This window comes from Leptonychotes weddellii, chromosome 5, assembly GCF_054177405.1.
Source record: "Leptonychotes weddellii isolate Sample4059 chromosome 5, ASM5417740v2, whole genome shotgun sequence".
In the NCBI taxonomy this organism is placed as follows: domain Eukaryota; kingdom Metazoa; phylum Chordata; class Mammalia; order Carnivora; family Phocidae; genus Leptonychotes; species Leptonychotes weddellii.
The window spans coordinates 144,235,649-144,261,350 of record NC_138373.1 but is presented as its reverse complement, the minus strand read 5'-3'; the positions used below and the strand labels follow the sequence as shown (position 1 = coordinate 144,261,350).

The 25,702-nt window shown below is 47.8% G+C and overlaps 1 protein-coding gene across 6 annotated transcripts in view; it reads right to left on the bottom strand.

Moving 5' to 3' along the window:
- Positions 1-25,702, bottom strand: part of CHST11 (carbohydrate sulfotransferase 11) — a 256,433-nt gene that overhangs the window by 134,095 nt on the left and 96,636 nt on the right. For 3 of the 6 annotated variants that reach the window (XM_081822331.1, XM_081822332.1, XM_081822334.1), the window contains exons 2-3: positions 5,933-6,018; positions 4,669-4,812 (exon numbers count right to left, since the gene is read on the bottom strand). In XM_081822331.1, the coding sequence (XP_081678457.1) occupies positions 4,669-4,812; positions 5,933-6,018 (230 nt within the window). The remainder of the gene's footprint in view (positions 1-4,668; positions 4,813-5,932; positions 6,019-25,702) is intronic. The other 3 variants (XM_081822335.1, XM_081822336.1, XM_081822337.1) reach the window with 1 other exon arrangement.

Here is a 25,702-nt window from a genome sequence, read left to right as displayed (position 1 = left end):
GTCTTCCCAAACGAAAATTCGGAAGGCCGAGAGCCTCTTCTCCTTTCGCACTTATCCAAAAGACTGGAGCTGCTCCTTCTGAAGCGCCCATCTGATGCGTGGCATGGGGCAAGTCTGGGTTCTCCTGCTTACGGGGTCCAGAGCCGCGTGGCTCAAGTGTCCCCGACGCAGGGCCCCTCCCAAAGCCCTGCCTGGGGGCTCCACCTCTCGGGTCCAACCACACAGCCCCAGTGGAGTCTCCCACGCTGGGGGCCTCGACTCATGAACCCGCCAGTGGAACACGAGAGAGGCAGAGAGCTCAAAACTGCCCCAGGGCCTTCGTAAGAAACGACAGGGAGCGGCCTCGGTGCATACACTTTGAGGGGCTTTTGAGAATCAAAGAGTTTTGAACTGGAGGGACCCCTACGGACCCGCCAATCCAGTGCTTCTGAGCTCGGCTGCCGCTCAGAATCTGAAGAACACCGATGCCCCCGCCCCTAACCCAGACCCACCAACAAAAGCAGAATCTCTGGGTGAGGCCTGGGCACTGGCCACTGTGTCAAAGCTTCCTGAGTGGTCCTCATGGGCAGGCACGGATGAGAACGCCAGGTCTCGGTCATTTTGTGGAAGAGGACACCGCGGCAAGGAGGGGACAGGCTCTGCCTTAGAGAAGCCCCACAGTTAATAAGCGGCTTGACTCAGAAGCAGCCCTGACTCATGAGCTGTACGCTCTCTCCTCTAGGCTCCTTGTGACCACCGATCCCGCCTGCGAGTAAAGACTACACCCTCCGCAAGGGTGGACGAGCCTGGTCCAGCAGGCACCACCCTGCCCTTGCTGCCTTCTCTCCAATCAGCTCCCTGCAGGCTCCTCACTCCGGCCACAAAGCCCTCACCATTCTCTGAACGTGCCATGGACTATCCCACCTGGGGCCCACGCTCCTGCTATTCCTCGCCTCCCTGATGCTGTTCCCTCTTCTCTGTCAGGGGAAGCCTGATGGGTCTTCAAAGGCTTAACTCAAATGCCACCCCCTCTACAAAGCCTCCCACTCGCCCTGTACCTTAAAGGGCTGATTACTTACTCCTGGTTCTCCCATAACTGAAAGGCTTCTCTATTGTGCTCCATCTATCATGTCCTACGACCTACGTGCCTCTCCTCCCCACGTCTTTTCCCTCTGCTTAGCCTATAAATGCGTGCAGAAGAAACAAAGTTCGGCAAGCATTGCTAAGAAAGCTATTTAGGTTGTGCTAGAAGAGCCCCCACCCCAACCCCTTTGGACAATTCCAGCTTTTATCAGTCTAAATCAAAGACCCCGACTTCCCAATTTGACCAAGGTAAGCTATCCCACAGCAGAGTTATTCAGGGTGGTTCCTGCTCAGCCTGGCCACAGCCAAGAGACAAAGGCCTCTCCAAATATCAGGTTCAGGAAGCAGAAAACAAAACTTCAGTTGTTTACTGGACATCCACTGTGCATTCCACATCACTCCACAAGCCTTGGCCCCTGATTTCGGGAATTTTACAACAGTCCTCAGCACATCCATCTCAGCTTAAGTCACTAGGGAAGAGAACCTCAAGGAAGCATTTTTTTTCCACCTGGAAAAGACGAAGTGATAGGCTCTCATCCTCCTACAATCCTACCAGGTCAGATGGGCCCGGCGCTACCATTTCAGAGAGCTACGTGATCTTGGCAAATTGCTCAGTTAACTGAACCTCCTTTAACTTATCTGAAGAATGGGGTTCAACCTTCCTTTTGGGGTTGTTGTGAAGATTCAATGAGATATGTGTAGAAACACCTCGAACAGCGTGGTCTAGTAGAGTGAAAGTAGATTACACTTTCAGTGAAGAGTAACTTTCCTTCCTTTCTCCCTCTTGATCCTTCCTCCTGGAGCCCACCTTACGGAGAGGTAAATCTGTAGCATAGTGAAGACTGGACCATTAAGAGGCCACCAAATAATAGATATTTGTTTTTTTCCTCAAAAAAAAAATTTTTGTTTTTGTTTTTGGCCTCAAACAGTTCACCCAGAATACCACTAGATCCCTCAAACACAGACTGGCCCTCCCAGACCCTTAGGAATGCCCGTCAACAGTTGGACCTAGTGCATTCCTGCAAGCCTTCTAGATAGACTCTGTGTTTATGAATTCCTGGTCAACCCCTGGGCTGTGCATCTGTCTTCTCGGAACGTGGTAATCACAGAGCAAGGAGAAATGCTAAAGAAAGCACCAGGGAGGGCAGGGCTGAACCGCATGAGTGATGCTGTGAAGATTTCAGGGAACCCACGCGAGGACCAGGAGATGGGCGAGGCTGAAGGACAAGCTGTCTCACTCCTGCTGGCAACTCTGGGGGCAATTATACCCTCTTCATGGCTGACGACGGAGCTCTGCCCCACGAGTCTGAGCTGCAACAGGGCGGCCCACAGATGCGCTGGGGCCGCAAATACGCAGTTGGCAACTCCTGAACTTTCGGTGACTTGACACCAACTGATCTGATCAGCAATTACATTTTATTTTGGGGCCAGGGAGACAGCAGAGAACCAGGAAAATTATAAGACATCAGAGTAGTTTTTCTAAGAATATCAACCATAAACTTTTTTTAACCAATTGTTGTTTTAGTGGCTAGGGGATTTGTGAGGCCCTGAAATAAGAAAACCTTGGATACAAAAATCAGATTATAGCCAATTTTCCCCCAAAGGAGCTTTTAAGCCTTTGCCCAATAAAAATCTGGGTGTGATTCTGTTGTTGTTTTGGAGGGGAGACAGGGTAATTTGTGCCAAGAGAACTTTGCTGGTGACAGTGAGCATAGCATAGAGATAAATGGATTTGTAGTCTGTCCTGGGTTTGAATCCTTACTCTGCTTCTTACTAGCTGTGTGGCCCTCGGCAAGCTGTATAACTTTCTTGGCCTCAGCTCTCCCATTCATGAAATGGGAGTGGCAGACCTGGTTGGGGGCTTATTCTAAGCATTCCATGATGGGGTGTTTAGAAGCATCTAGATAACAGCTGGTCTGGAGCATCAGTACATGGTAACTAAGATGGTGCCTTCTCGCTCTAACATTGGTTTCTTATCTACAATAAACAGTTCGTGTTTTCACCATCATATATCAAACCCAAATAACCAGTCAGCATAAGACGGGGAAATGGCATCTCTAGGAGCAGTTTGGTTTCTAGTAATTTACAGGGTTTGTCATCTGCCTCTGTGATAACATCAGTCCAGGCTTAGCGGCTTCAACAGCCTTGGCTGGTAGGGAAACACGACAAACCACAACCATGCTCAATAAGGTGCAAAGTTTGTAAATGTCTTGTGGACACAAAATTTAACTCAACAGGGGTGCTTGCTCCCTTCTCTCCTCTAAACGCCCAGCCCACGGCAGCCCAAATGATCACCACGACAGTGTCTCTGAGAAGCACCACTGGCCATATTTGCGTGGGAATGGAACATAATTGCAGCTTGTAAAGGAAACCGGCCTAAGAAAAAAACATCCCGGGCAACATCCCGAGGAAACAGGGAGATCTTCCTGTGGGGACATTTTCCTGGTTGCCAGAGAAGGGGGCCGGACAGCTTGCCCACGACATTCTTGATGGAGGTGACTCACCCACCTACACCCTCAAAAATGGCTCCCAGAGCTGCGTCTCCAGCCCCATTTTCCCTCCCAGGTCCTAGGCTGCTGCTAAATGAGCTTCTCACCCAGAAAACAAACCACCACCAGAAGGAAGAGATGACCTCTACCTACATAGGTTGGACCAAGCTGGGTCTCCCTTTCCAGTCAACTCCCTCACGTCAGCCCTGGGATACCAAGAGGAACCAGACATGGAAGGCTAACCCACATGCCCAGCTCACTCTCTGGTGCCCAGCGCCTGGCATGTGTAATACTGAAGAAACGGATGAGTGAACGAGTGAATGAATCCAGGAATGAACAAACTCCATAGGAGGAACCGAGCAAAGTACTGTTACAAATGAGGGAAGGCAGTCTCAGAGGGATGAAGTATCTTGTCCACACTCACGTAGCTTGGAAATGAAGAAACCAGGCTTTGAACCCACGTCTGACTCGAAGTCAAGGCTTCCGGTATGGAAACCCCCCACATGACCACGATAATGACAAATGTTTACATAGTCCCTGACACATCAGAGTGATTTTATCCTCCCAACATTCCAGAGACACGGACTCATCACGTATTCAAGTTGCACAACCAATCGGAGGCGAGGTAGAGGTGTGAACCTAGACTTTCATTCTTTCAATCACAGATATTTGGGGGCACCGTCTATAGACGTGTTAGGGGTTGGGGATACAGCACAGACACAGTCTGTGGACTTGCTGTCCAGAGGGGTGTCTACTTCAGAAATAAGCTCCTCCCATGACACTGTATGCTGCCCACAGAATTTCGCCAGGAAGAAGTAGTGTTTCAGCAGCTGTACTTTGAAAGGGAAAATGATCTGAGAACAGGGCATGTCAACAGAAAAATAGGAATGGCTTGCATCTCAGTAGCCTGTGTTACTCTCAATGGCTTACCAGAAACCCTATCCTTTGTCGAGGCGAGTTCTACCTCTTCCTAAGGACGGGTATGCGAACATGCTAGGAGACTTGCCTATAATAATCAGATTAATTGGGCGCCCAAAAAACCCCCAAATATCACATTCCCTGCTGAGCCACCAGGGAACCCAATAGGAAGCCTCAGGCAATGTGAGTTTGCAATTACCTGGCCAATCAGGCCTCGCCACACTAGAACTCCAAAGCAGTGGGGCTGACGAGGGAGTGAATTCACCTGGTTAGGCCACCCATGATGCACAAACTCAGGAGTCCATTTTTCCAGAAGGGAGTGCAGGTGAGAGACAGGGAAGACCTGTGGGATCAGAAAGTTCCCTTTGCGAGACTTCAGGGAATGCAGCATTACCATGCATCATCTTCCTCTACCAAGCACCTTAGTCCACAGAAATACTAAATTAGGAATTTGATACAAAGTAAAGCTCAGAGACTAAGGCCAAAGAAAAAGATTTTTTTTTCTCAACAGCACGCAAAGGTCAGACAATGGGCCACTAGTTTTCACTTGCCAGTTCCTGGCATCAAGTGCTAATTAATGTTCCCGCAGGAGAACCAGCCTTAGGGTCTCCACATCAAGACCCACACACACCACTGAGGCCATCGCCACGGTGACCAGGCCTCTTCCCTTGGCTCCTAGCTTTCCACAAGGACACATTTCCTTGGTTGGAGCTTATTTCGCTCCAAGAGAAACTCTTCATAATTGAGCTCAATTTACCATGACAGTCACTTAACAAAAAGCACCCCCCAACCCCAGCCCAAGAATTGAGTCTTGGGGGCACCTGGGTGGCTCAGTTGGTTAAGTGACTGCCTTCAGCTCAGGTCATGATCCTGGAGTCCCAGGATCGAGTCCCGCATCGGGCTCCCTCCTCAGCGGGGAGTCTGCTTCTCCTTCTGACCCTCCCCCCTCTCATGCTCTCTCTCATTCTCTCTCTCAAATAAATAAATAAAATCTTAAAAAAAAAAAAAGAATTGAGTCTTGGTAACCAGGTACAGTGAGGTGGAATCCTTGGGGCATCTTGGACTTGAATGAACCAACGTGGGAGCAGGGTGGCCAGTTCACCCACATGTGAACCTTCTTTCGGGGTGCTAAGGGGGACACTGCCCAGCCGGCTCTATAATTTCAGAGCCCCATTGCTGGCACCTGTGACTATGTGGATCTCAAACCTGAGCAGGTCGGAAACTTAGTCCAGCACTACACCAAAGCATTTCTCGAATTCTAAATCCCGCTCGCTAGAATTTCAGAGCCATTATACAGAGAAAGGGTGACCAAGAAAGCCACCACTGAAGGTAAAATGCCAGGCAGTGCAAGGAAGTTTCAAATCCCCCAAGAACCAGATTTTGGAGTCTTTCATTCTCCCCTCCCCCTCAAAATTGATGCATGGAGACCAAGCCGTGAAAGCAAGCAAGTTTCCAGGGCTTACCTGGGTTGGGTTGTAGAGTTCCTGCAGGGGGCTTCGAGACCCCTTCCGGCAGCAGATGTCCACACCAAAGGGGTTCCTCCGCATGACTGAGGAGAGAAAGTGAAGGCTCATCAGAAATGAGCAACAAAGGCTTGTTGTCTGACAAAGAAAAAGGCACAGAGGTAGGTGGGGGAAGAAGAAACAGGTAGGAAAGGAAAGGAGATAAAACCACTTCCAGCAAAGCTGCTGTTCCTTTATCCAATGGTATGTCTTCTCCAGCATTCAGGTATCTCCACACTCAGAAGGACATAAATAATCTTAAACATTCTTCCCAGCAAATTTTTAAGAAAACAAGACAGGCATCTAAAACTCACTGAAATGAAGCTACTTACAAAAGACAGTGTAAAGGTTCTTCCGAGAGAGTGAGTTCTACCAGCACCAGGCTTGGTGATGTATTTCAAATCCCACAGCCTCCTTGAGGCCTCAATGATCAATTACAACCTCTTATTCCTGCCTTCCCCGCCCCCCCCACCTGGTTCTGGTCTCCTGAGCACCATGCAGGGCCTCCCCCGGAGGGCTCTTCCACTAGCTAAGTCAGGCACCCGGTCACCCCAAAGCCTCTTGTAAATTAGGTTACTTTTAATGAAAATGTCAGGTCAAGGCAGAAAGGACAAGGGCTATGGCTCTAAACAGATAGAGGTAGCACTTACAAGTAATAAAAGAGGGGAAAGGGGCGCCTGGGTGGCTCAGTCGGTTAAGCGTCTGACTTTTGATCTCAGCTCAGGTCTTGATCTCGGGGTCGTGAGTTCAAGCCCCACCCTGGACTCCACGCTGGGCACGGAGCCCACATAAAAAAAATTTAAAAATAAAAGAGGGAGAATTAAGGGAACTCCTCAAAAGCCAAAGGCGTTGGGGACACTCAGCACTACTTTTTTAAAGGTTTTATTTTTAAGTACTCTCTACACCCAACGTGAGGTTTGAACTCACAACCCCAAGATCAAGAGTCACACGCTCCACCAACTGAGCCAGGCAGGCGCTCCCCTCCCCCTCCCCAACGCCCCGAACTATTTTTAAGTGGAAAAAAGTTTTTCTTTTTTTTCATTCTTGTTCACAAAACACCCTCATTCCGGGCAGTCTCTCCCAGAGCCTAACACGCAGTCACCTGTTGATAATTATTTGTTGAAGGGCGGGCGGCATGGAGGAGGGAGGAGCGAATGAATGAGCAAACAAGTGTTTTCTTCTCCCACAGGAGGCGATTTTCTTGTGGAATGACTTGGTAGGGGCATGGGCAGGACAAGGAAAGCAGATCCATCCACAAGCCTGAAGAATTCGCCCTTATGTAGCAGCCGCAGAGAGGACCCATGATGTTCCCTGGGTTTGCATTCTGGCTCTACCACATTCCCGCTGTGTGATCTTTGGCAAGGCACCTAACCTTGCTGTGCCTGTGTTTCTTCAGCTGTAAGATGGGGTTGGCTGTGAGGATTCAACGAGTTATTCCTATCTGCAGAATGCTTAAACCGGGGTGCTGGCCAAAAAGCGTTTCTTACAAATTTCTGAAGGGCATCAAACTGCACGCTGGATTTGCACAGAACGATTCCTGACCAAAACCCGCCTACCCCCGGGGGGGTGGGGTGGGAAGGTGAGAACTTCTCTACTCGTGAGCCATCCAGCGAGCTGATGGGAAGTCAGCAGACCTCAAAGGCTTCTCTGAACCGAGAGCCACAGAAGGCTGGGGCGGGAGGAGCCAGAGGGGGACACTTAGAAGCCAGCCATAGGTCCGAAACGTGAGGAAAGCCATCTCCGCAAGGAGCAAATTCCTTCTGGAAGTTCTCCAGGTGAACTGACCCTTTCTCAGGCAGTTCTCCTTTGACCTGTCCCTTGGAGCCACATGGAAACCCTCAGAGTAAATCATCGCTTCCAGGAACCTGGAAGCTGCGTTTTCTGTCCCCTTCTCCATTGCCTCGGAGAGCGGGGTCATTGCGCTTTTGCTGCGAAGGGCAGGCAGCGCTTTGGCCCTGTGCCCTCGGGGTCTGGGGCACCGTGGCAGCAGCCACGGATGATCCAGAACCCAACGGGCGTGGCCGCGTGCCACTGCTGCTCCATGCATGGACGCAGAAAGCGAATTCCGTGTCATTTTCACGTGTCGGGAAATAGTCTTCTTCTTTTGATGGGTTTTTTCCAACAGTGTCACAGAAACATGCGCGGGGCCGGATCGGGCCCACGGCTGTCGTTTGCTGACCCCCGCCCTGGAGAACGGTCTCCGGGATTCCTGGGGTCAGCGGAACAAGCCCCAAAAGCACGCTGCGTGCCCCACGACCCTCTCCGGGGAGGCAACCTGCGGGAAAATGTCCACCCATAAAAGCCGTTCGAATTTGATTAGGCTTTCCGGGGGGGGGGGGGAACACTGCCTCTTTGTTCCTCCACAACTGCCTCAAGAAGAAGGGGGAAAAATCCACGTTGTGTTTTTCTTTAATTTATTGCTTCATTTTTCATTTCCACCAAAAACGAGGTAAACTGTTAAATGCACGCCACTTGCCCTCGGTGCACAATGACATAGCAACACTTTGGAGGAGAAAAAACAGCCATAAAACTTGTAAAATTATGCTCACGCCATGCAAGATTAAACTCTCCCCGTGGCGGCAGACAGGCTCCCGGGGCCGGTGGCTGCAGGACCCGCCACGGTGAAAACCCTACCGTGGAGTCCATTAAAAGTCAGCTTTTATGGGGGGCAGTATTATTTAATTGGTTTATTTTTCGAATACAAGGCCTTTAAAATGCTTTGACCGTGTGGGGCCTGCAACGCGGGCCCTTTCCCAAGGCCGCCCGCCCTCCGTGCCTCCTCCCGCCCTGGCCATGCGCGCTCCGTTGGGCGCCACGTGAACCAGCCTCGGCACCCCAGGCCACAAAAGCCAAAGGGGCCTTGTGCGCGGTTTATGAGAATGACAACAATCCTACTATTTATCGAGCGCTCACTGTGTGCCAGGCACTTGGTTAAGTGTAATCCTTCCCACGGTGAAGGAAGGACCTGCATTTTAGAGGTCTGAGCCTCCCTTAACTTCAGAAACTGGACCAAGGTCAAGACCACGGGAGTGGAAAGTAACCACATGAAGACTCAGACCTGACTGCTATAGGTGCTTCACATCCAAACAAGGACAGTGAGGACCTACTGCGTGCCTGGGAGCCAAAGGACAGGCTGGCAATTATGCACGTAAGTACTAAGTACGTTGGTCCCGTGTGCGTCTTCGGAAAAGTGGCATCAGAGAAGGTTGAGTGACACACACAGATGGTGGTGGGTACAGTTTAGAGAGCGCTCACGGTGCATTTCATCTGCACAGCAGCCGTATGGGGTGGGTACCACCACTGTCCCCACTTTATGGATAGGAATACTGAGGCACAGCAGGGGAAGGTAACTTGCCCGGGTCTCATGACTAAGAGGTGAGGCATGGACTCCAACACAGGCAGCCCATGCTCTCAGCTGCCATGCTGGGCCAAGGGTCAGGTGCCAAGTCCACCACACATCTTTCTAGTTGGGCCCCAGACTGGGTTGGCTGGCCACTTCTAGGACAGAAGATCTAAAATGAATTCCAGTGTCCTAGGAGTCACTAAAGTGATGTGATGTGACAGCCAGACTAATAACTAAGTTATCGCACTCCATTCAACGAACTTTTCTCAAGCACCCACGGTATGCCGGGCATGGGGGTAAAGACCCTCCCCATCTTATTCACATTTTCCCCTGGTGCTTGGCACAAGTCAGTACTCAAGAAAGGCTGTGAATGAGCTAGGATTTCAGGGTTCCTTCACAAGCGTTGGACAGGCTGTTTTCTACTATATAAGGAAGAAACCGCCTGTAGCATCCAACAGCTGTTCTTTTTTTTTTTTTCCTTTGAAAAATAAAAGGTCTGGTGATCAAAGGCCCTAAGAAATGAATCCCTGAGGACATTTAACAGTGGCCTTCTGCCGTCCACCCGCCACCACGAGTTTTATTTAGCTGCAACACTTGCTTCTTTTTTTTCCTTTCTAAACTCCAGTCAACGAAACTCAAGACCGTTTGGTAAGAATCGAATTGGCTCAATTTACAGCACAATTTCTTGGACCCAGGCATATTTCTGCATATTCCAAGGTACATGAATGAAGCCAGCCCCTGTGTTTGTTTTATGATGACAAAGAGCACATTGTCCTTAAGTGGGTCCTCTGCTCACAGTCAACGGACAGCAGGGGACACAAAGTGGGCTCCCAGCAAAGGAGTGGAACCCACCTCACCCTCTGAGTGACTCCCTGTGACCTCGCCTTGTGCTTCTGGGCTGGACGGGAGCTGCTGGATGGCTAATTCAGGTCTGAGGACGTAAAACGGAAAGGCCTTGGGGCCCTGGGTGGGAACTCACCTTTGATGCGTTTTAGAAAACTACAGGCATGTGGGATGCTCGGGGATTATAGTCCAGCTCCACAGCCTCTGTGCTCTCACTTCCCTGGACATCCAAAGGGAGGCACTGCTTACTCAATCACCCGGGTCCGAATGCGTCTCCACCTCCCACCCACCCCCACCCTGCCGGCAAAACCACTCTAATACTGCACTGACTTCAGACACTTTCCGAATCTGATTTTGCTAAAAGCCTGGGCATGAGTCCTCATCAACACCACACTCTGCGGGTGCAGAGCAAAAATGCAATCAAGGAGATGTCTTCTCCAAAGGCACCAATTCACGCTGGGCCCTGGTGCAGTACCGTCCAGACCATGTGTCTAAAGGATGTTGCAATGGGACCGGGTCTAGGTCAACATCAAGTGAGGAGAAGTGAGAGCGCTTAACCAGCTCCCTCAGAGGGGGCCGTTCCTGGAAAGACAGGCCATCTGCTTTGCAACAGCAGGGTGCAGAGCCTCCCTTAAAAGGCCACTATGTCACAGCTGTCCCCTCTCCTGTGGAGGTCACCCCGTACGTAGTTCTGACCATCCTGGCTTGCCTGGGACAGAAGAGATTCCTGGGACTCCGGACTGTTTCCATGCTAAAACCCGCAAAGTCCCAAGCACCGAGAGCCACACCCTTCGGATTCAAATCCTGGCTTCACTATTAACCAGCCTTGGGACCTTCACTCAATGTCTTCATCTCTGAAATGCAACTATAAAGCACAATAATAATGCCTACATCCTAGGATGGTTTTGGGAATTAAATGAAAATGTAAAATAGCCTGGTACATAGCATCCAGGACTGTCCATGTGAAAAGTCACAGGGCTGGATCCTACACCTCGCTTTGTCACCAAAGAGCCTCACTTTGAACCAGGTACCCTCAGATTTCTCCTTGGTCAGGTGCAGAGATAAAACCAGGTGATCTCGAAGTTCCCAATGTCTAAGCACAGGGCAGCGGGAAGTTTCCCTGGAGAACCACGGGTTCAGTAAGTCCTGGAGAGGGGCTGGGGGTGGGGCAGTCAGGGGGAAGGGGCAGGAGGTGTAGACAGAGGACCCAGTGGCAGTTAGTAACAGAAAAGCAGGAGAGAAGAGTGTGGGCCCAGAAGACGTTGGGAAAGAAAAAGCAGTATTTGGCTGTGAGACAGACTTCTCCTCAATTTCTGCCCAGTTTACAAATTCACAACCAAAGGCTGGCATCCTGGTTGAAATGAAGAGGTTTTTCAAATGAAAAAATGCCATCAACAAAGAAAAATTAATAATAATAATAATAATACAAAAATAGGACCCCCCCCCAAATCTTATACAGAAGCAGAACTAGTGGTCTCTAGCTCGGGTGGGGCAGTTGTTGGAACAAAACCCTCTTGTCTTAGTAACCCAGGACCTGAAATTCCACACCGGGAGGGACTCGGAGTGGAAAGAACCCAACCCTCAACCAGAAGCGCCCGTGCGCCTGGCCTTCCGGGAGCCCTCTTGTTCTTTAGAGTTCAGCATCTCCTTTGGACCACCACTCTCCTTTTAAAACACAAAGGAAGAAATCCCCTTTGAGTCGCTCACTAACATCAGAACGTATTAGTTGTTCTGCCCAGGTTTCTGGAAGAAATATTCAGGACTAGAGGAAAGAGGAGGGAGAGAGAAGAAAACAAAGATGGCGGGGGGGGGGGGGCGGTGCGCTGGGCGGATAAGGTGCTGAAGCTCCCAGGGTTCTCGGACATCACCAGTTGGCTTAGAATTGACTCAATCCCAAGCAGTTCCCGTAAAGCAGAGAGGGAAACAGAGGTACATAAGTCTTCACAAATACCACATCTGTAGCTAATATATTAAAATTTTCTCCTGGTGCAGCCACTCTGGAAAACAGCATGGAGTTTCCTCAAAAAGTTAAAAATACAGCTACCCTACGACCCAGCAATTGCACTACTAGGTATTTATCCAAAGGATACATAGTGATTTGAAGGGGCACCTGCACCCCAATGTTTATAGCAGCCATGTCCACAATAGCCAAACTATGGAAAGAGCCCAGATGTCCATTGCCAGATGAATGGATAAAGAAGATATGGGGTGTATATATATATATATATATATAATGGAATATTACTCAGCCATCAAAAAGAACGAGCTCTTGCCATTTGCAACAATGTGGATGGAACTAGAGTATATTATGCTAAGCGAAATAAGTCTGTCAGAGAAAGACAAATACCATATAGTTTCACTCATGTGGAATTTAAGAAAGAAAACTGATGAACTTAGGGGAAGGGAGGGAAAAATAAAATAAGATAAAAACAGAGAGGGAGACAAACTGTAAGAGACTCGTAACTCTAGGGAACAAACTGAGGGTTGCAGGAGGGGAGGTGGGTGGGGAGATGGGCTTTAAGGAGGGCACTTGATGTAATGAGCACTGGGTGTTACATGCAACTGATGAATCACTAAATTTTACCCCTGAAACTAATACTACACTATGGGTTAATTAAAAAAAATTAAAATTAAAAAAAAAAAGATGTTCTGTATCTCTGTGAGATTTAGTTTTATCTCAAGGAATCTGAGGCTCTTTGAATCCATGTGTGCTCAGCACATCTGCATGCCCAGATGGGTTCAGGTTTTTGCATTCCGTTTTCTCCTGTCAAAGAGTTAAGAATCAAAACTCATGTTTGGAGCCTGAGGGGTTCTTAGCTCCCATCTGACCACTCCCGCTTACTTTCAAAGAAGAAAACGTGGCCCAGTGCGGGCACAGGATAGCCAAAGTTCCCACAGCAGGGCTGGGAAAGAAGGGCCAAGCCTGCCCTGTCCTAGGCCAGCTCAACCCTCCACCTCTGAGTCCCTGGCAGCCCAGTCCCATGGCTCTCTTGTTGGCTCCCCTCCACATGCCCTCTGCCCAACTAAGTGCTTAGTGCATGATAGGTACTCAGCATGTTTGTGTCAAGTGAATGAGATAAAACAGCAAGTCAAGCGATGGGAGGGTTTAACCAAAGACGTTTTTTCTGTTAAAGGGTTATCAGGCCAAACCACTTAGCAAAAGAACAAAGAAGAGAAGTTGGTTAGCTAACAAAACATCCTCAAAATTACTTAGTTGGCTTTCTTAGTCAAAGAAATGAAAACAAACAAAAACATAAGGCAAAATTAATATGATCCATTCTTGTGGAACTGCGATGTGCCCTAAATGAATTCTACAAACACTCAATAAACATTCGCTTTTATTATGTCTCTCCTCTACTCCTCACCACCACCCTGGAGGTAGGTGGCATTACGCCCATTTTAAAGACAAGGAAACTGAGGTTCAGAGAAGGTGAAGAATTTACCCGCTGACACAGCTAGTGAGCAGCAGAGCTGGGATTCCAACCCACATTTCTGTGGATGCAAACCCTGCACGCTCTCCCCCACTCGTCTGAAATGAGACTTGTTATAGCTTATAGAGGTTGGAACTGGGAGAGGCCAGGCAAAAAGACAGTCCTGAGTACTGACCCAGTGTCCTCCAACTACCCAGGCTTTGGGAGCTTTATAAAACATTCAGCACACTTGTATTTGCAGGTGACTTTTCAAGAGCCCAAAAACACTGAGGGTGGGAGGCCCAGGGTGCTGGAGTTCAACCTAAACTATCATTAATACGATTATCAAACTTAAGTTTTTCAACTTTCTAGTCTTTCCTTCTCAGTCCCTACAACAACCCAGAGCTAATCAATATCATTTCCAGATCTGTTTTTCCTTATTGGAGATCCTACTAGCAACCACTAAAGACCGCTGAGGAATTTGGGTTTTATTCGATTTGGAAATGATCGGAGCCCTTCTGATAGCTAATTCCCAGGTCCGTGTCCTTTCCCTACCATAAACTCCACAAAGCTCCTGCTACCCGGCCTGTGAAGGTGGTAGCAGAACTAAACGGAATTAAACTTTTGGCAGACCAAGGTCAAGGGTATAAATCCCAGAATTAGGTGAAAGCACTTGACATAACTCTGGAAAAGAAAAGTCACAGCTTCATCTGAGGGCCAGGAGATTTACGGTCATAGAAACCTTCCATGGAGAGACTGTGATACTCAGTTTTGAAGAATATACCACAAATACTACAACACTGACCTGCCAGGAGAAGCAGAAATATGCCGTCAAACGTAATTTACCCAAACCAATGGCCTCTGCCATCATGCACCCCCTCTTTTAGATGATTCTGGCCCATCTGCAAAAATGTCCCCAGAGCAGAGGCTTGTGCCCACTTCCACAAAGCACAAGGTCCCTGCCCAAGTGCAAACCAGCTGTCAACCTGACAGGTTAATGGAGAATCAGGCACATCTAGGACAAGAAGGGCCTTTAGAGGCCATCTGGCCTAATGGCTTTCTCACAAGCAAAGGGAATGGGTATTTATGATCGGAGAAATGTACCCTCAGAATTGGTTCTGAGTGAGCAGGACAAATGGCAGGATGCAAAGCTCAAAAATGACCTTCCTGGACAGTCGTGTTTGCAGTCCACCCCAAGAAAGCATGGAAGAGGTGAAGGGCACTGAAAGGTTAAGAAACCCCAATCCAGTGGAACCTACCGCATCCCGAGCCCCATTTTACAGGTGGAGAAATGGACATCCAGGAGCGTAAGTGAGTCATCTAAGGTCACAAAGCTAGAGATCTCCTGTCTCCTGTCCTTTCACACCCAGTTTAGGTGTGATGAACTGATACTTTCTATTCTCTTCTTTTTTTTTTTAGTACTTGTCCCAATTCATGAGGCCCCAGGCACTCACTGTTCCATCCCCTGTGATACTCTTCCCTCTGCATCCCGGGCGCTCACTGTTCCATCCCCTGTGATACTCTTCCCTCTGCGTTTGCTCACATTACCACCCCCACCACCACACTAGCTCACACAACCTGCCCCCTCTTTCTCACTGTCTCCCCTCTGCTTTGTTTTTTATCCTTCTTCAAGGCACCTGTTGTCTTTTGACTTTTTATTGTAAATGCTTTATTGTCCACTGCCCATTGCTGCCATAAGATTATAAGCTCCATGAGAGAGGGACTTGGATCGTCTTCTCCACCCCGATCTCCTCAGTCCCTAAAAGAGTGCTTAAATTCAGCACCTGGGTGAATGAATGAACAAATGAATGAATGAATTTGAGTTCTTTTCCCAAAAGATAAGAAAGTAGACCATTTCTAAAACACAGTTACCCTCATCCAGTGTCTTCAAAACCTGTCTGATAGGAGTCTTCTGAGGTCCTCGTAAAAAAGACACATCCGCAGCCCCTCTGAATCAGGCTCCCCCAGAAAGGGGTCCTGGGAAGCAAGGAGGTGAATGAGCACCCCATGGGATTCATGTCTCAGAAGGGTTTGGGGATGTCGGACCAGCCAGACAGGAGACACGGCCCACAGGGCACGCAGACGGTGCACCTGCAGGACAATCTGGAGAAGAGGAGGGGGAAGCTCGTTCCAGCTGCGGCCAGTGAGTTCAGGGGCCAGGGCGGAAGGTGTCACAGCTAATGTCCTTCCCAGGACAGGGGGGAGCCTCGCTGTGAAAGGTGTGTTGGCTAGCCTGAGGCATCTTCCTTGATTTGTACCTAACTCATTCCGAAAATATCAGGCCAGACTGGGAAAACATTCCTTTGATTCTGTAGTCAAGATGGAGCTAATTCCCAGGTCCGTGTCCTTTCCCTACCATAAGCTCCGAATACGATTTTCGAGGTGGAGAATCACACCAAAGGGGTTTTGCCAATTTTTAAAAAATTGTGGTCAAATATACATAACAGAAAATGTTATGTATGCCAACACCTTGATTTCAGGCTTCCAGAAAATGTACCAGTTCAACCATTTTTAGGTGTACGGTTCAGTAGCATTAAGTACATTCACCCTGCTACGTAACCATCACCACCAACCGTCTCCAGAACTTTATCATCCCAAACTGAAACTCTGTACCTATTAAACACTAACTCCCCATCCCCCTCTCCTTCCAACCCCTGGCAACCCCTTTTCTACGTTCTGTCCCTGAATTTAACTATTCTAGGTACTTCACATTAGTGGACTCATACAGTATTTGATGGTTGGCTTGTTTCACTTAGGAGAAGGTCTTCAAGGTTCATCCATATTATAGAATAAGTTAGAATCTCCTTTTTAAGGCTGGATAATATTTCATTGTGTGCATATACCATATTTTACATATCTAGTCATCCGTTGATGGACACCTGGTTTGTTTCCACCTTTTGGCTACTGGGAATAATGCTGCCATGAACACGAGTGTACCTAAGCCGTCCCGCTCGCATGCGGAATGTGAACCCGAGGGGGCCCGGAGGCTTCTGGGTGAGTGTGCTGGCTGGTGGCCTCTGAGCAGGTGCTGTGAGGAACGGCAGGTGGGCACAGGAGCCTGGCTGATGAGCGCAAGGTCAGAACCATGGCCTTGGAGCCAGCCGCCGCCATGAGAGTCTGCCCGCAGCTCACACTTTAACCCATTCTCAGAGCAGTGAGCCGGGGGACAGGTGAGGAATCGGAGTGGCATGAAGCCACCTGCTGGGGTTTGGTCTTTTGCAGGGACTTGAGTCTGGGTCTTGGGTTACAAGAGCCCCGCCCCCCCCCACACACACACAGACTGGGTCGCTCAGCTCTCCCTCATGAAGAAATTCCAGGCCACTGAGGCAGTAACCCAAAAAACTGCTGGAGAAAATGACCCCAAAATTGAGAGAACAAAACTGTTCCCTTAAAAACCCAGCACGATTTCAAATTAAATACAGAAAATGTCCAAAACAGGCCAATATGTAGACACAGAAAGTTGATTTTCTACTATTTGTTGCCTAAGGGCAGGATGGTGAGTGACGGTAAACAGACATAAAGGTTCTTTTTAGGGTGATGGAAATGTTCTAAACTTAGATTGTGGGGATGGTTGTATAACTCTGTAAACATACCAAAATTCACTAAGTTCTACCCTCAAAATAGGTGAATTTTATATGTAAATTATATCAGCAATAAGGCTTTTTAAAAAATAAGTACAGAAACGTTTAAGAAGGAAACCCGTAAAATTAATATTTTCAATATTTTGACCTATGTGAGTAGGAGATCTACCTCACAATCCCAACACGGAAGATTTAATTGAACAATTTATTTGGCTTGAGATTTTAAGTTGAAATCTTGTTCACATATACTATTGGAGCATTTTAAAAACTTACCAGTCACCATATTTCTAAGCTTGAGGTATGAGATTTGTATTATATCCAAGTGCTCGTTTGTTAATCAGGCAATTGAAGTACTCAAAAGGGACATTAAATATATTAAATTTTAAATGCAACTGAAAATGTTAAAAGCAGGTTAAGTTTGTTAAAGGATCAAATATTAATCAAAGGCTACCTGAATGTAGCCATGAACATTTACTAGACTTCTGGGAAGAGTCAGATTCTTATAGGCTAGCATCCTAGACTTGTAGCTTTAGTTTTGCAGCTTTAGTTTTTCTAGAAGCTTCTTTTGGACACAGCCATCACCTTGAATGACACACAGTAACAGAATTAACAAGAACTGGCACTTTCAGGCTGGTCGAAGGTGGGGAATCAGAGTGTCTGGGGTAAGGGAGAACCAGCCCCCAGCCCAAATTCTGTTCCCGAAAACCTGACAGCAGTGGACGAATTATATTGTTGAGAAACATAAGACCCTGTGGAAAAACCAAGTTCAAGGAATTGAAATTGGCAGTTAACCTAGGAAAGCCCTTATAAATGACATTTTATGTTCCTTTAAATAAAACAAGAGAGACAGCCCTGGCAGAATAGATCATATTAATTACATTCCATACCTTGAATAAGTAATTATGGGTATCGTACAGTTAATTTTCATTTACCCTTCCTTGCGTGCTGGAGAATTTCTATACTCTCCCCTGCAGTTTCCGTGGAATGCTTATAGATTTATTTTGCGGTGATGCAGATAATATGCCAAAATACTTTCTTCCCTGCGGCTGGCGCTCCAAGTCTGATTTTACGACTTGGAGACACTGATGTCTGCCTCTGGGGTCCTCCCCCACCCCCCACCCCCCAGATTCAGAGACAGGGAATAACGCGGCTGCTTGAGAAGGGACATATTCCAGGTAACCTTTATGCAAGCTACTCAAGCATGGCGGGGTGTTAACCCCAAACCTAGTCCCTCCCTTCAGGTGCAGAAAGCTGTTGGGCTCCGTGCAGGACAATTTCGCTCTAATGTAGCTGGCCTGTGCCGGGCACCCCACCTCTCACATAAGCCTCTGCTCCCCTTGGCCACACAGGGATTGTCACCCATCCTTTGTCTCTCTCAAGGCCACCTGGGCAAAACTCGAGCATGCCCTGGCTTTCGCTTTCTTTCCCTTTTCTCCACCCTGTCCGAGAAGGCAGAATGGGGTTCTGGCTAAGATCATGGTGTAGTGGATTGAATAGTAGCCCCCCCCACCGAAATTCATGCCCACTTAGAACCCCTCGGAACAGGACCTTATTTGGAAATACGGTCTTTGCAGGTGTAATTAGTTAAATGAAGATGAGGTCATAGTGGACTGGGATGGGCCCTAAATCCAATGACCACTGTTCTTATAAGAGAGGAAGGGACACGGAGATGCACACACACAGGAAGAAGGCCCTGCACACAGGGAGACAGAGAGCAGAGGGGCGCAGCTACCAGCCAAGGAGTACCAAGGATCCCTGGGAGCCACCGGAAGCTAGGATGAGGCAAAGGATTCCACCCTAGAGCCTTCAGCCCTGCCAGCACCTAGATTTCAGGTTTCCAGCCCCCAGAGCTGGGAGGGAACAGAGAAAGTTTGCGGCACGTTGTTTTGGCGGCCCTAAGAAACTAATACACATGGGCCCATGTCCTATACAACCTTGACGATATACTCAATCTCTTGGCCTCAGTTACCTCTCTGTAAAATGGGGATAACAATATGACCTACCTAGTAGGAATGTTGTGAGGCCTCCATAAACTAATCCACGTCAGGCATTTGCAAGGGCTCAGGAAGCTATAATTGGCTACCATTCCTGGTGTCCAGTACCTTCTCTTTCTAACTATTCCCCAAGAGAGCACCTCAAAACCCTCTTCTATTCCAACCAGAAATCTCACTGTTATGGACATGATATATACACATTCATCTGTGGACACTAGATCGTTCCACAGAGGGAGAGGGGAGTTGGTGATGTACGGTGGAGGTCCAACCATCTTGGCTTTGCTCCAGACCAGTGTGAGGCAGCCGTGGGGTGCCAAAAGAGGGCTGTTGAACAGACACTGTGTGTACCTTTGCGGCAGAAGCAAGAGACAGCTAGAAAGAGACTATCCCCCACAACGAAACACATGCCCACAGTAGTGAAGGGCAGCCAGCCACCCATCCACCCAAACCCGTATTTTCATTCCCGTATGTCTAGATGAGTTAAGGTTGGGAATTTATCGTTTTATTTATTTATTTTTTTAAGATTTTATTTATTTATCTGACAGAGAGAGAGACAGGAGAGAGGGAACACAAGTAGAGGGAGTGGGAGAGGGAGAAGCAGGCTTCCCGCTGAGCGGGGAGCCCGATGCGGGGCTCGATCCCAGGACCTGAGCCGAAGGCAGACGCTTAACCGACTGAGCCACCCAGGCGCCCCGAATTTATCGTTTTAATTGTTCATCTGTGTTATCTTCTTCTGATGTTCTTCTGGCATAAGATGCTAATACTAATTTTTAAAATATCCCCACACGTACTACCTCCCTGGAGCCTTGAAGATGTTTGCAGCCTTCAACTCCAGCAATTTCCCTCTTGGGAAATGACACCAAGGGAATAATCCAACAGAAGCTAACGAATTTATGCACGAAGATGTTTACTATATTTCCCTTCCAATGGTCCAAAACTGTAACCACTGTAAAATGTCCATGATTAGAGGAATCATTTCATAAATCATAGTTCACTTAGGTACAGCATTAATAAATCACAGTATATTAACTACTCAAAAATGATACTGTTACTAAAAGTAATAATGTGAAGACCTGGGGAAAGGGCTTAAGTTACCAGCAGATTTCAAAATATTATGAGGATCAGAATCTCAGCTATGTAAATATATACACACACAAATGACAACGTATAAACATGAAAACGCGTTCTTCGGCGTTGTTTATCATTTTTCCCCACTTAAAAATGATGATCAATAGCATGCCAGGGGCGCCTGGGTGGCTCAGTTGGTTAAGCGACTGCCTTCGGCTCAGGTCATGATCCTGGAGTCCCGGGATCGAGTCCCGCATCGGGCTCCCTGCTCGGCAGGGAGTCTGCTTCTCCCTCTGACCCTCCTCCCTCTCGTGCTCTCTGTCTCTCATTCTCTCTCTCTCTCAAATAAATAAATAAAATCTCTAAAAAAAAAAAAAAAATAGCATGCCAGATCCAAAGCAACTCTGAGTGTTACAGACGCCCCTGAAAGGCAGGGAAGTGCTAAACAAAGTGTTGGATTTCTCCCAAAGGGGAAGAAAAACTTACCCATAGCCGCTGATGGGGCTATTTTCCCCCCAACAGATCTTTGACAAATGAGGGCTCAATGAGTGTGCTTCGCGTCTGCATGTCTCAGGACTACAAGCTGCCTGAGTATAACCTGACGTGCTGTTACCAAGCAGTGGTATAGGGGTGGATAATAGCAGGCATTGAAGAAGATCCAAAAGTGGGTGGAAGGACGCGGGGAGCGGGGTAGAGAAGGCATATCCATGTTTTGAGGACAGCTATGCCCTACTTCAAATGTTACTCTTCTTGAAATGCGGTCAGACGGAAAGACCACTGCAGCTGTAGCCTATTAAACATGCCCACGCTCCCCGTCTCCCTCCCTCTCTCCCTCCATCCTTTCTACTGAGTCCAAGATGCAAGGCTGAACCTCACTTGAAGACATGCAGTGGGAAGGGAATGAACCCAATGGGGAGGGGATGGATGGAGCAAGAGGACCAAAGCTACTACAGTGATTTTCCCTAGGGAAATATTTAGCATTTTGAGACTTCTTTTTTCCTTAAATACATAGGTAGATAGATAGATAGATGATAGATAGATGATAGATAATAGATAATAGATATATAGAAGATAGATAGATAAAAAGCTTTGTGACTGGGCGCCTGGGTGGCTCAGTTGGTTGAGCGACTGCCTTCGGCTCAGGTCATGATCCTGGAGTCCCGGGATCGAGTCCCGCATCGGGCTCCCTGCTTGGCGGAGAGTCTGCTTCTCCCTCTGACCCTCCCCCCTCTCATGTGCGCTCTCTCTCTCTCTCATTCTCTCTCTCAAATAAATAAATAAAATCTTAAAAAAAAGCTTTGTGACCACATGGAGGGACAGAGTCCCATCTCTCTCCAAAAGTATGAACGTTGTGCCCAGTATCCTTGTTGCCACGATGAGCAGGAAGGCATGGCCTCTCGGGGTGCAGCATGAGTTTAGATATTAAAGTTATTTTCAAGGTCAGCCAGGCAGGATCTATGGGTGCAAACAAATTAAAAAGCTGTAAACCAATAAGAGGGTGTTTGCAAATGGTTGTAGCTACAAGAGGGTCCGATGAGAAGTGGCCAGGTGGGTTAGAAAGGGCTCTGGTTCTGAGCTTGCTGCCACCAACTGTGTGGGTGGCCCAGAGAAGAGGGGACAAAAATAAGCAGAACATATCTGGCGTTCCTACGATATGCCATGCTGAATGCTAAGCACTTTAGGAAACATGGTTTAACCTCTCCGTCCTTGGGACCATCCTGAAACGTGTCATCATTTCCATTTTACAGATGAGAAAACAAATTCAGGTAGGTATTTGCCAAAGTCACACAGCTAGTGTCTGATGGATTCTGTAGATTGACAGAGCAGGGAAATGTTTATTATCTGAGTGTTATCAATAGAGATCTACCTGATTTAGGAGAGAAGGGGAGCAGAGCAGACACGAAACACACAGAAAACAGCATTTCACAAAGCTGGGCCCATCCCTTAGTAAGAGTAATAACGTGAAAACATGGAAACAGGGTTGAAGTCACTTAGTAATAGGAATGGAGCAGAATCACCACATTACAGCTTTTTGTTTGCACCCATAGATCCTGCCTGGCTGACCTTGAAAATAACTTTAATATCTATCTGACTCAGCTGGGTCATAATGTTGACAAGAAAGTGTTCAAACACACACATGCAACAACGCAAACTTTGTAGAGCAAAGTGGCTATGGCTAAGCCCCAAGGGGACTGGAGGTCCTGCGAGTGTCTTCACCCCCTGTGCCCCAGTCTTCTCACCGATAAGATGAAAACAACAAGAGAACGTGCCTTGTGGGTTAGTAAGGGGGTAAACGGGGTGAGAGCACCAAGTACACCAGCAGCCATGACTCCAAGCGCACATATTCTCATGGTTTGTAACTTCTCTGAGATCACGATGCAGCCTTCTTCCACTTGATAAAGCAGGAGACGATGAGGGTGACGGTGAGGAGCATCCCTGACTCCCTTCCCAGATCTATGCCCCCCCATCCTCAACCCTCGACTTCCAGCTCAACCCCCCGCAAGGAGCATGTTCCCTCTACTTTTCTTTCCTTCTTTCTCCCTCTCTTTTCCTCCCTCACCCTCCTGTCTCAATCTCCCACAAGTTTGATGCTTTGTTTTCCAAGCCAAGACAAATGTCCCCAAGTCCAAATGGCAAAGTGCTGCAGCATGCAATGCCCTGGCCCCTCGGAGGGTGAAGCCAGAGCGAGGGCTCACTCAGGTGCAGGCAGGCAACTCCAGGATAACAAGCCCCCCTGAGACAGCCCCGTTGCAGGGCAGAGGACACTTGCCTCAGCGCCCCGAATGGCAGGCAGACCGGGGTAATGGGTCTTCAGCAGTATCAAGAAAAACCCTCTTGTCATAAGAAGCAACCCTCCTCCACATAACTGCCCCAGCTCTTGCTGAGGCCAGAAATCCAGGGTTCTTTAGAGCAATGGTTTCTAGTAACTTTCCAATGTTTTGCCACTTAAATAATAGCCAGCTTCCTCAAAGTTTGAAAAGCCACAACATCTAAAACAAACAGGGTAGAATTTTCCCAATTATCAAGCTTTTCTCCCACAAAACTTTGTTAAACCGTTAACCCAGTTATGCTTAAATCATATATAGACTGATACACATAGGTATCAAAAGTATTAATATCTGAGAAATATTAATATATCTCCATGACCTCCAGATGATCCGCCAACTGACCAAGTTTGAGGTTATTCCACCAATAGAAGGTAAAGGAGGTCAGCATCCCAGGGATCAGGGCCCAATGTCCAGAAGGGTGAGGATGCAGGAAGCATGAGTTCATAAGAGGTTCTATACAGAAAAGGCTGATGGAGAAATCTTTCCTGGATGTCCAAAGTCAAGGGTGAGGATTTGGCAGAGAGAAGAGTCAGAACAGAACGGGGACAACCAGAAATAGCAGGGGAGGCACCTTTGCCTTTCACTTCCTTCTGACCTCAGTCAGTGTCAACACTCAAGGCTTCCCCTGCTTTTTCACAGTGAGTGCGCTGGAACCCTAAAATTCTAAGTTGTTTGCTCAAGCAAGTCCCCCTAAGAAATACGAAAATTTCACTTCCTTCCAAGTGAAGTAGGGAGCTTCAGAGGGCTGAGCACCTATGTCTTGACAAAAATCTTCCTGGTTCCTAGGCCAGCTATATCATAGAAGCAGAACAGAACACGTGCAGGGAAAAAAAGAATTGGGTTCTCTGTGCTGCCAGGAAGCTCTTTGTGGGGCCCAATTTTAGCCCTGGCGTAGAGATGGAAGGCTCAGTTACATACTTACCTACCATTCTCTGATCGTATCTGACACACTGAATATTCATCCAGCCTTCTCTTACTTTATCCAAAATCTGTATGTCTGCGGGGCGCTGAGGGTTTAAAACTCCAACTGAAGGGGGGGGGGAGGGTGAAATACATGAAGGGGATTAAGAGTACACTTATCTTGATGAGTACTAAGTAATGTTTGGAAGTGTTTGAATCACTACATTGTACACTTGCAATGAATATAACACTGTATGTTAACTACACTGGAATTTAAAAACTTTTTTTAAAATAGTAAAATAAAATAACACTGAAAATAAGAAATCAAGTCTCATGGTATTTGGAAACAGGCAGGATAATGTCCCACCTAACTGACCTAATTAACCCTTTTTTTTTTAACGTCCTGAACTTTATTATACCAGCCTGCGCATATAGTCAAAGCTTTTGGCTTTCCTGTGACTCAACGATATTAGAAACATTAGTCAAATCCAAAAACCAATCTTTAGTTTCAATTTTCTTTTATGTTCTGGCTTAAGCCTGGAATCTTCCCACTTGTTAACAGAAACCACAAGAGATATTTTATCCACCAAACTTATAATGCATGGGGGAGAAGTCACAAATAACTTCTGGCTTCGATCCCCTAATGAAGTAACTGAAAGGCCTCAAAAGCAAAAAGCAAATGGTTTTATTCAAAGTTCAGGCCTTATTCTTCAAATGTCCATCAGAAATAAAATGGACTCGTTACTCAGGGCTGAGCTTATGTGACCATTGTCTGTGGACTTCAATTGCAAATAATGGTTCTGTGTACCTCGAGTACCCCCTCGATTATCAATGCTGGTGAAAATGTGATGAGCCAGAACATTCAGAACCAGCAAGTGATCCAAAGCCTCACTTCTGGTCAGCTGGGTCCTGCAACGGGATCCTTCAACATTTAGCTTTTCTCTCCAGGGATGTTGGGCCTGCAGAGTTATTCAAGCATGGCTGGCCGGAGAGTCAGGAGCAGAGTTGGGGCTGGGGGTCCGAAGGGCGCAGCCCAGGGGACGCATCCACATACTGGCCATCAGAAGTTACCCATGCTGGAACATATTTATGCTCCTTAAAACTGCATTTAAGATAAAGGGATAAAATCGCCCATTCCTGACACAGGAGTCATAATAACGTTTAGCTGTCTGCCTGTTGCAACGGGCCCTCCACACGCATCCCCATGCCTCTCATCGTAAAGATGAGACATCCGAGGTCAGGAAGATTACATGATGCACCCATGGCCACAAGATGAATCACCGCATCTCCATTCCATCGATGAGGAAATGGTGGCTCGGGGACATGAGTGACTTGTCCAGGGGCACAGAGCCAAGTGGTGGAGCAGAGACTCCAACTCAGGTAAGTAAGACCCGAGTTCAGTCTCCCTCCCTCTACACAATAGCTGCCTCCCGTATGAAAGTTTTATATATATATATGAGAGAATGAGAGAGAGAATGAGAGAGAGAGCACATGAGAGGGGGTAGGGTCAGAGGGAGAAGCAGACTCCCTGCCGAGCAGGGAGTCCGACGTGGGACTCGATCCCGGGACTCCAGGATCATGACCTGAGCCGAAGGCAGTCGCTTAACCAACTGAGCCACCCAGGCGCCCCATCCGTATGAAAGTTTTTTTTAGAACAGGTGAGGGGGTGGTGTGCACTGAAGAAACTGTCCTCTGAGCATCCACACTGTCCAGGCAGCACGGAGGTGACCAGGACAGACTTAGCCCTCACTGAGCTTCAAGGGC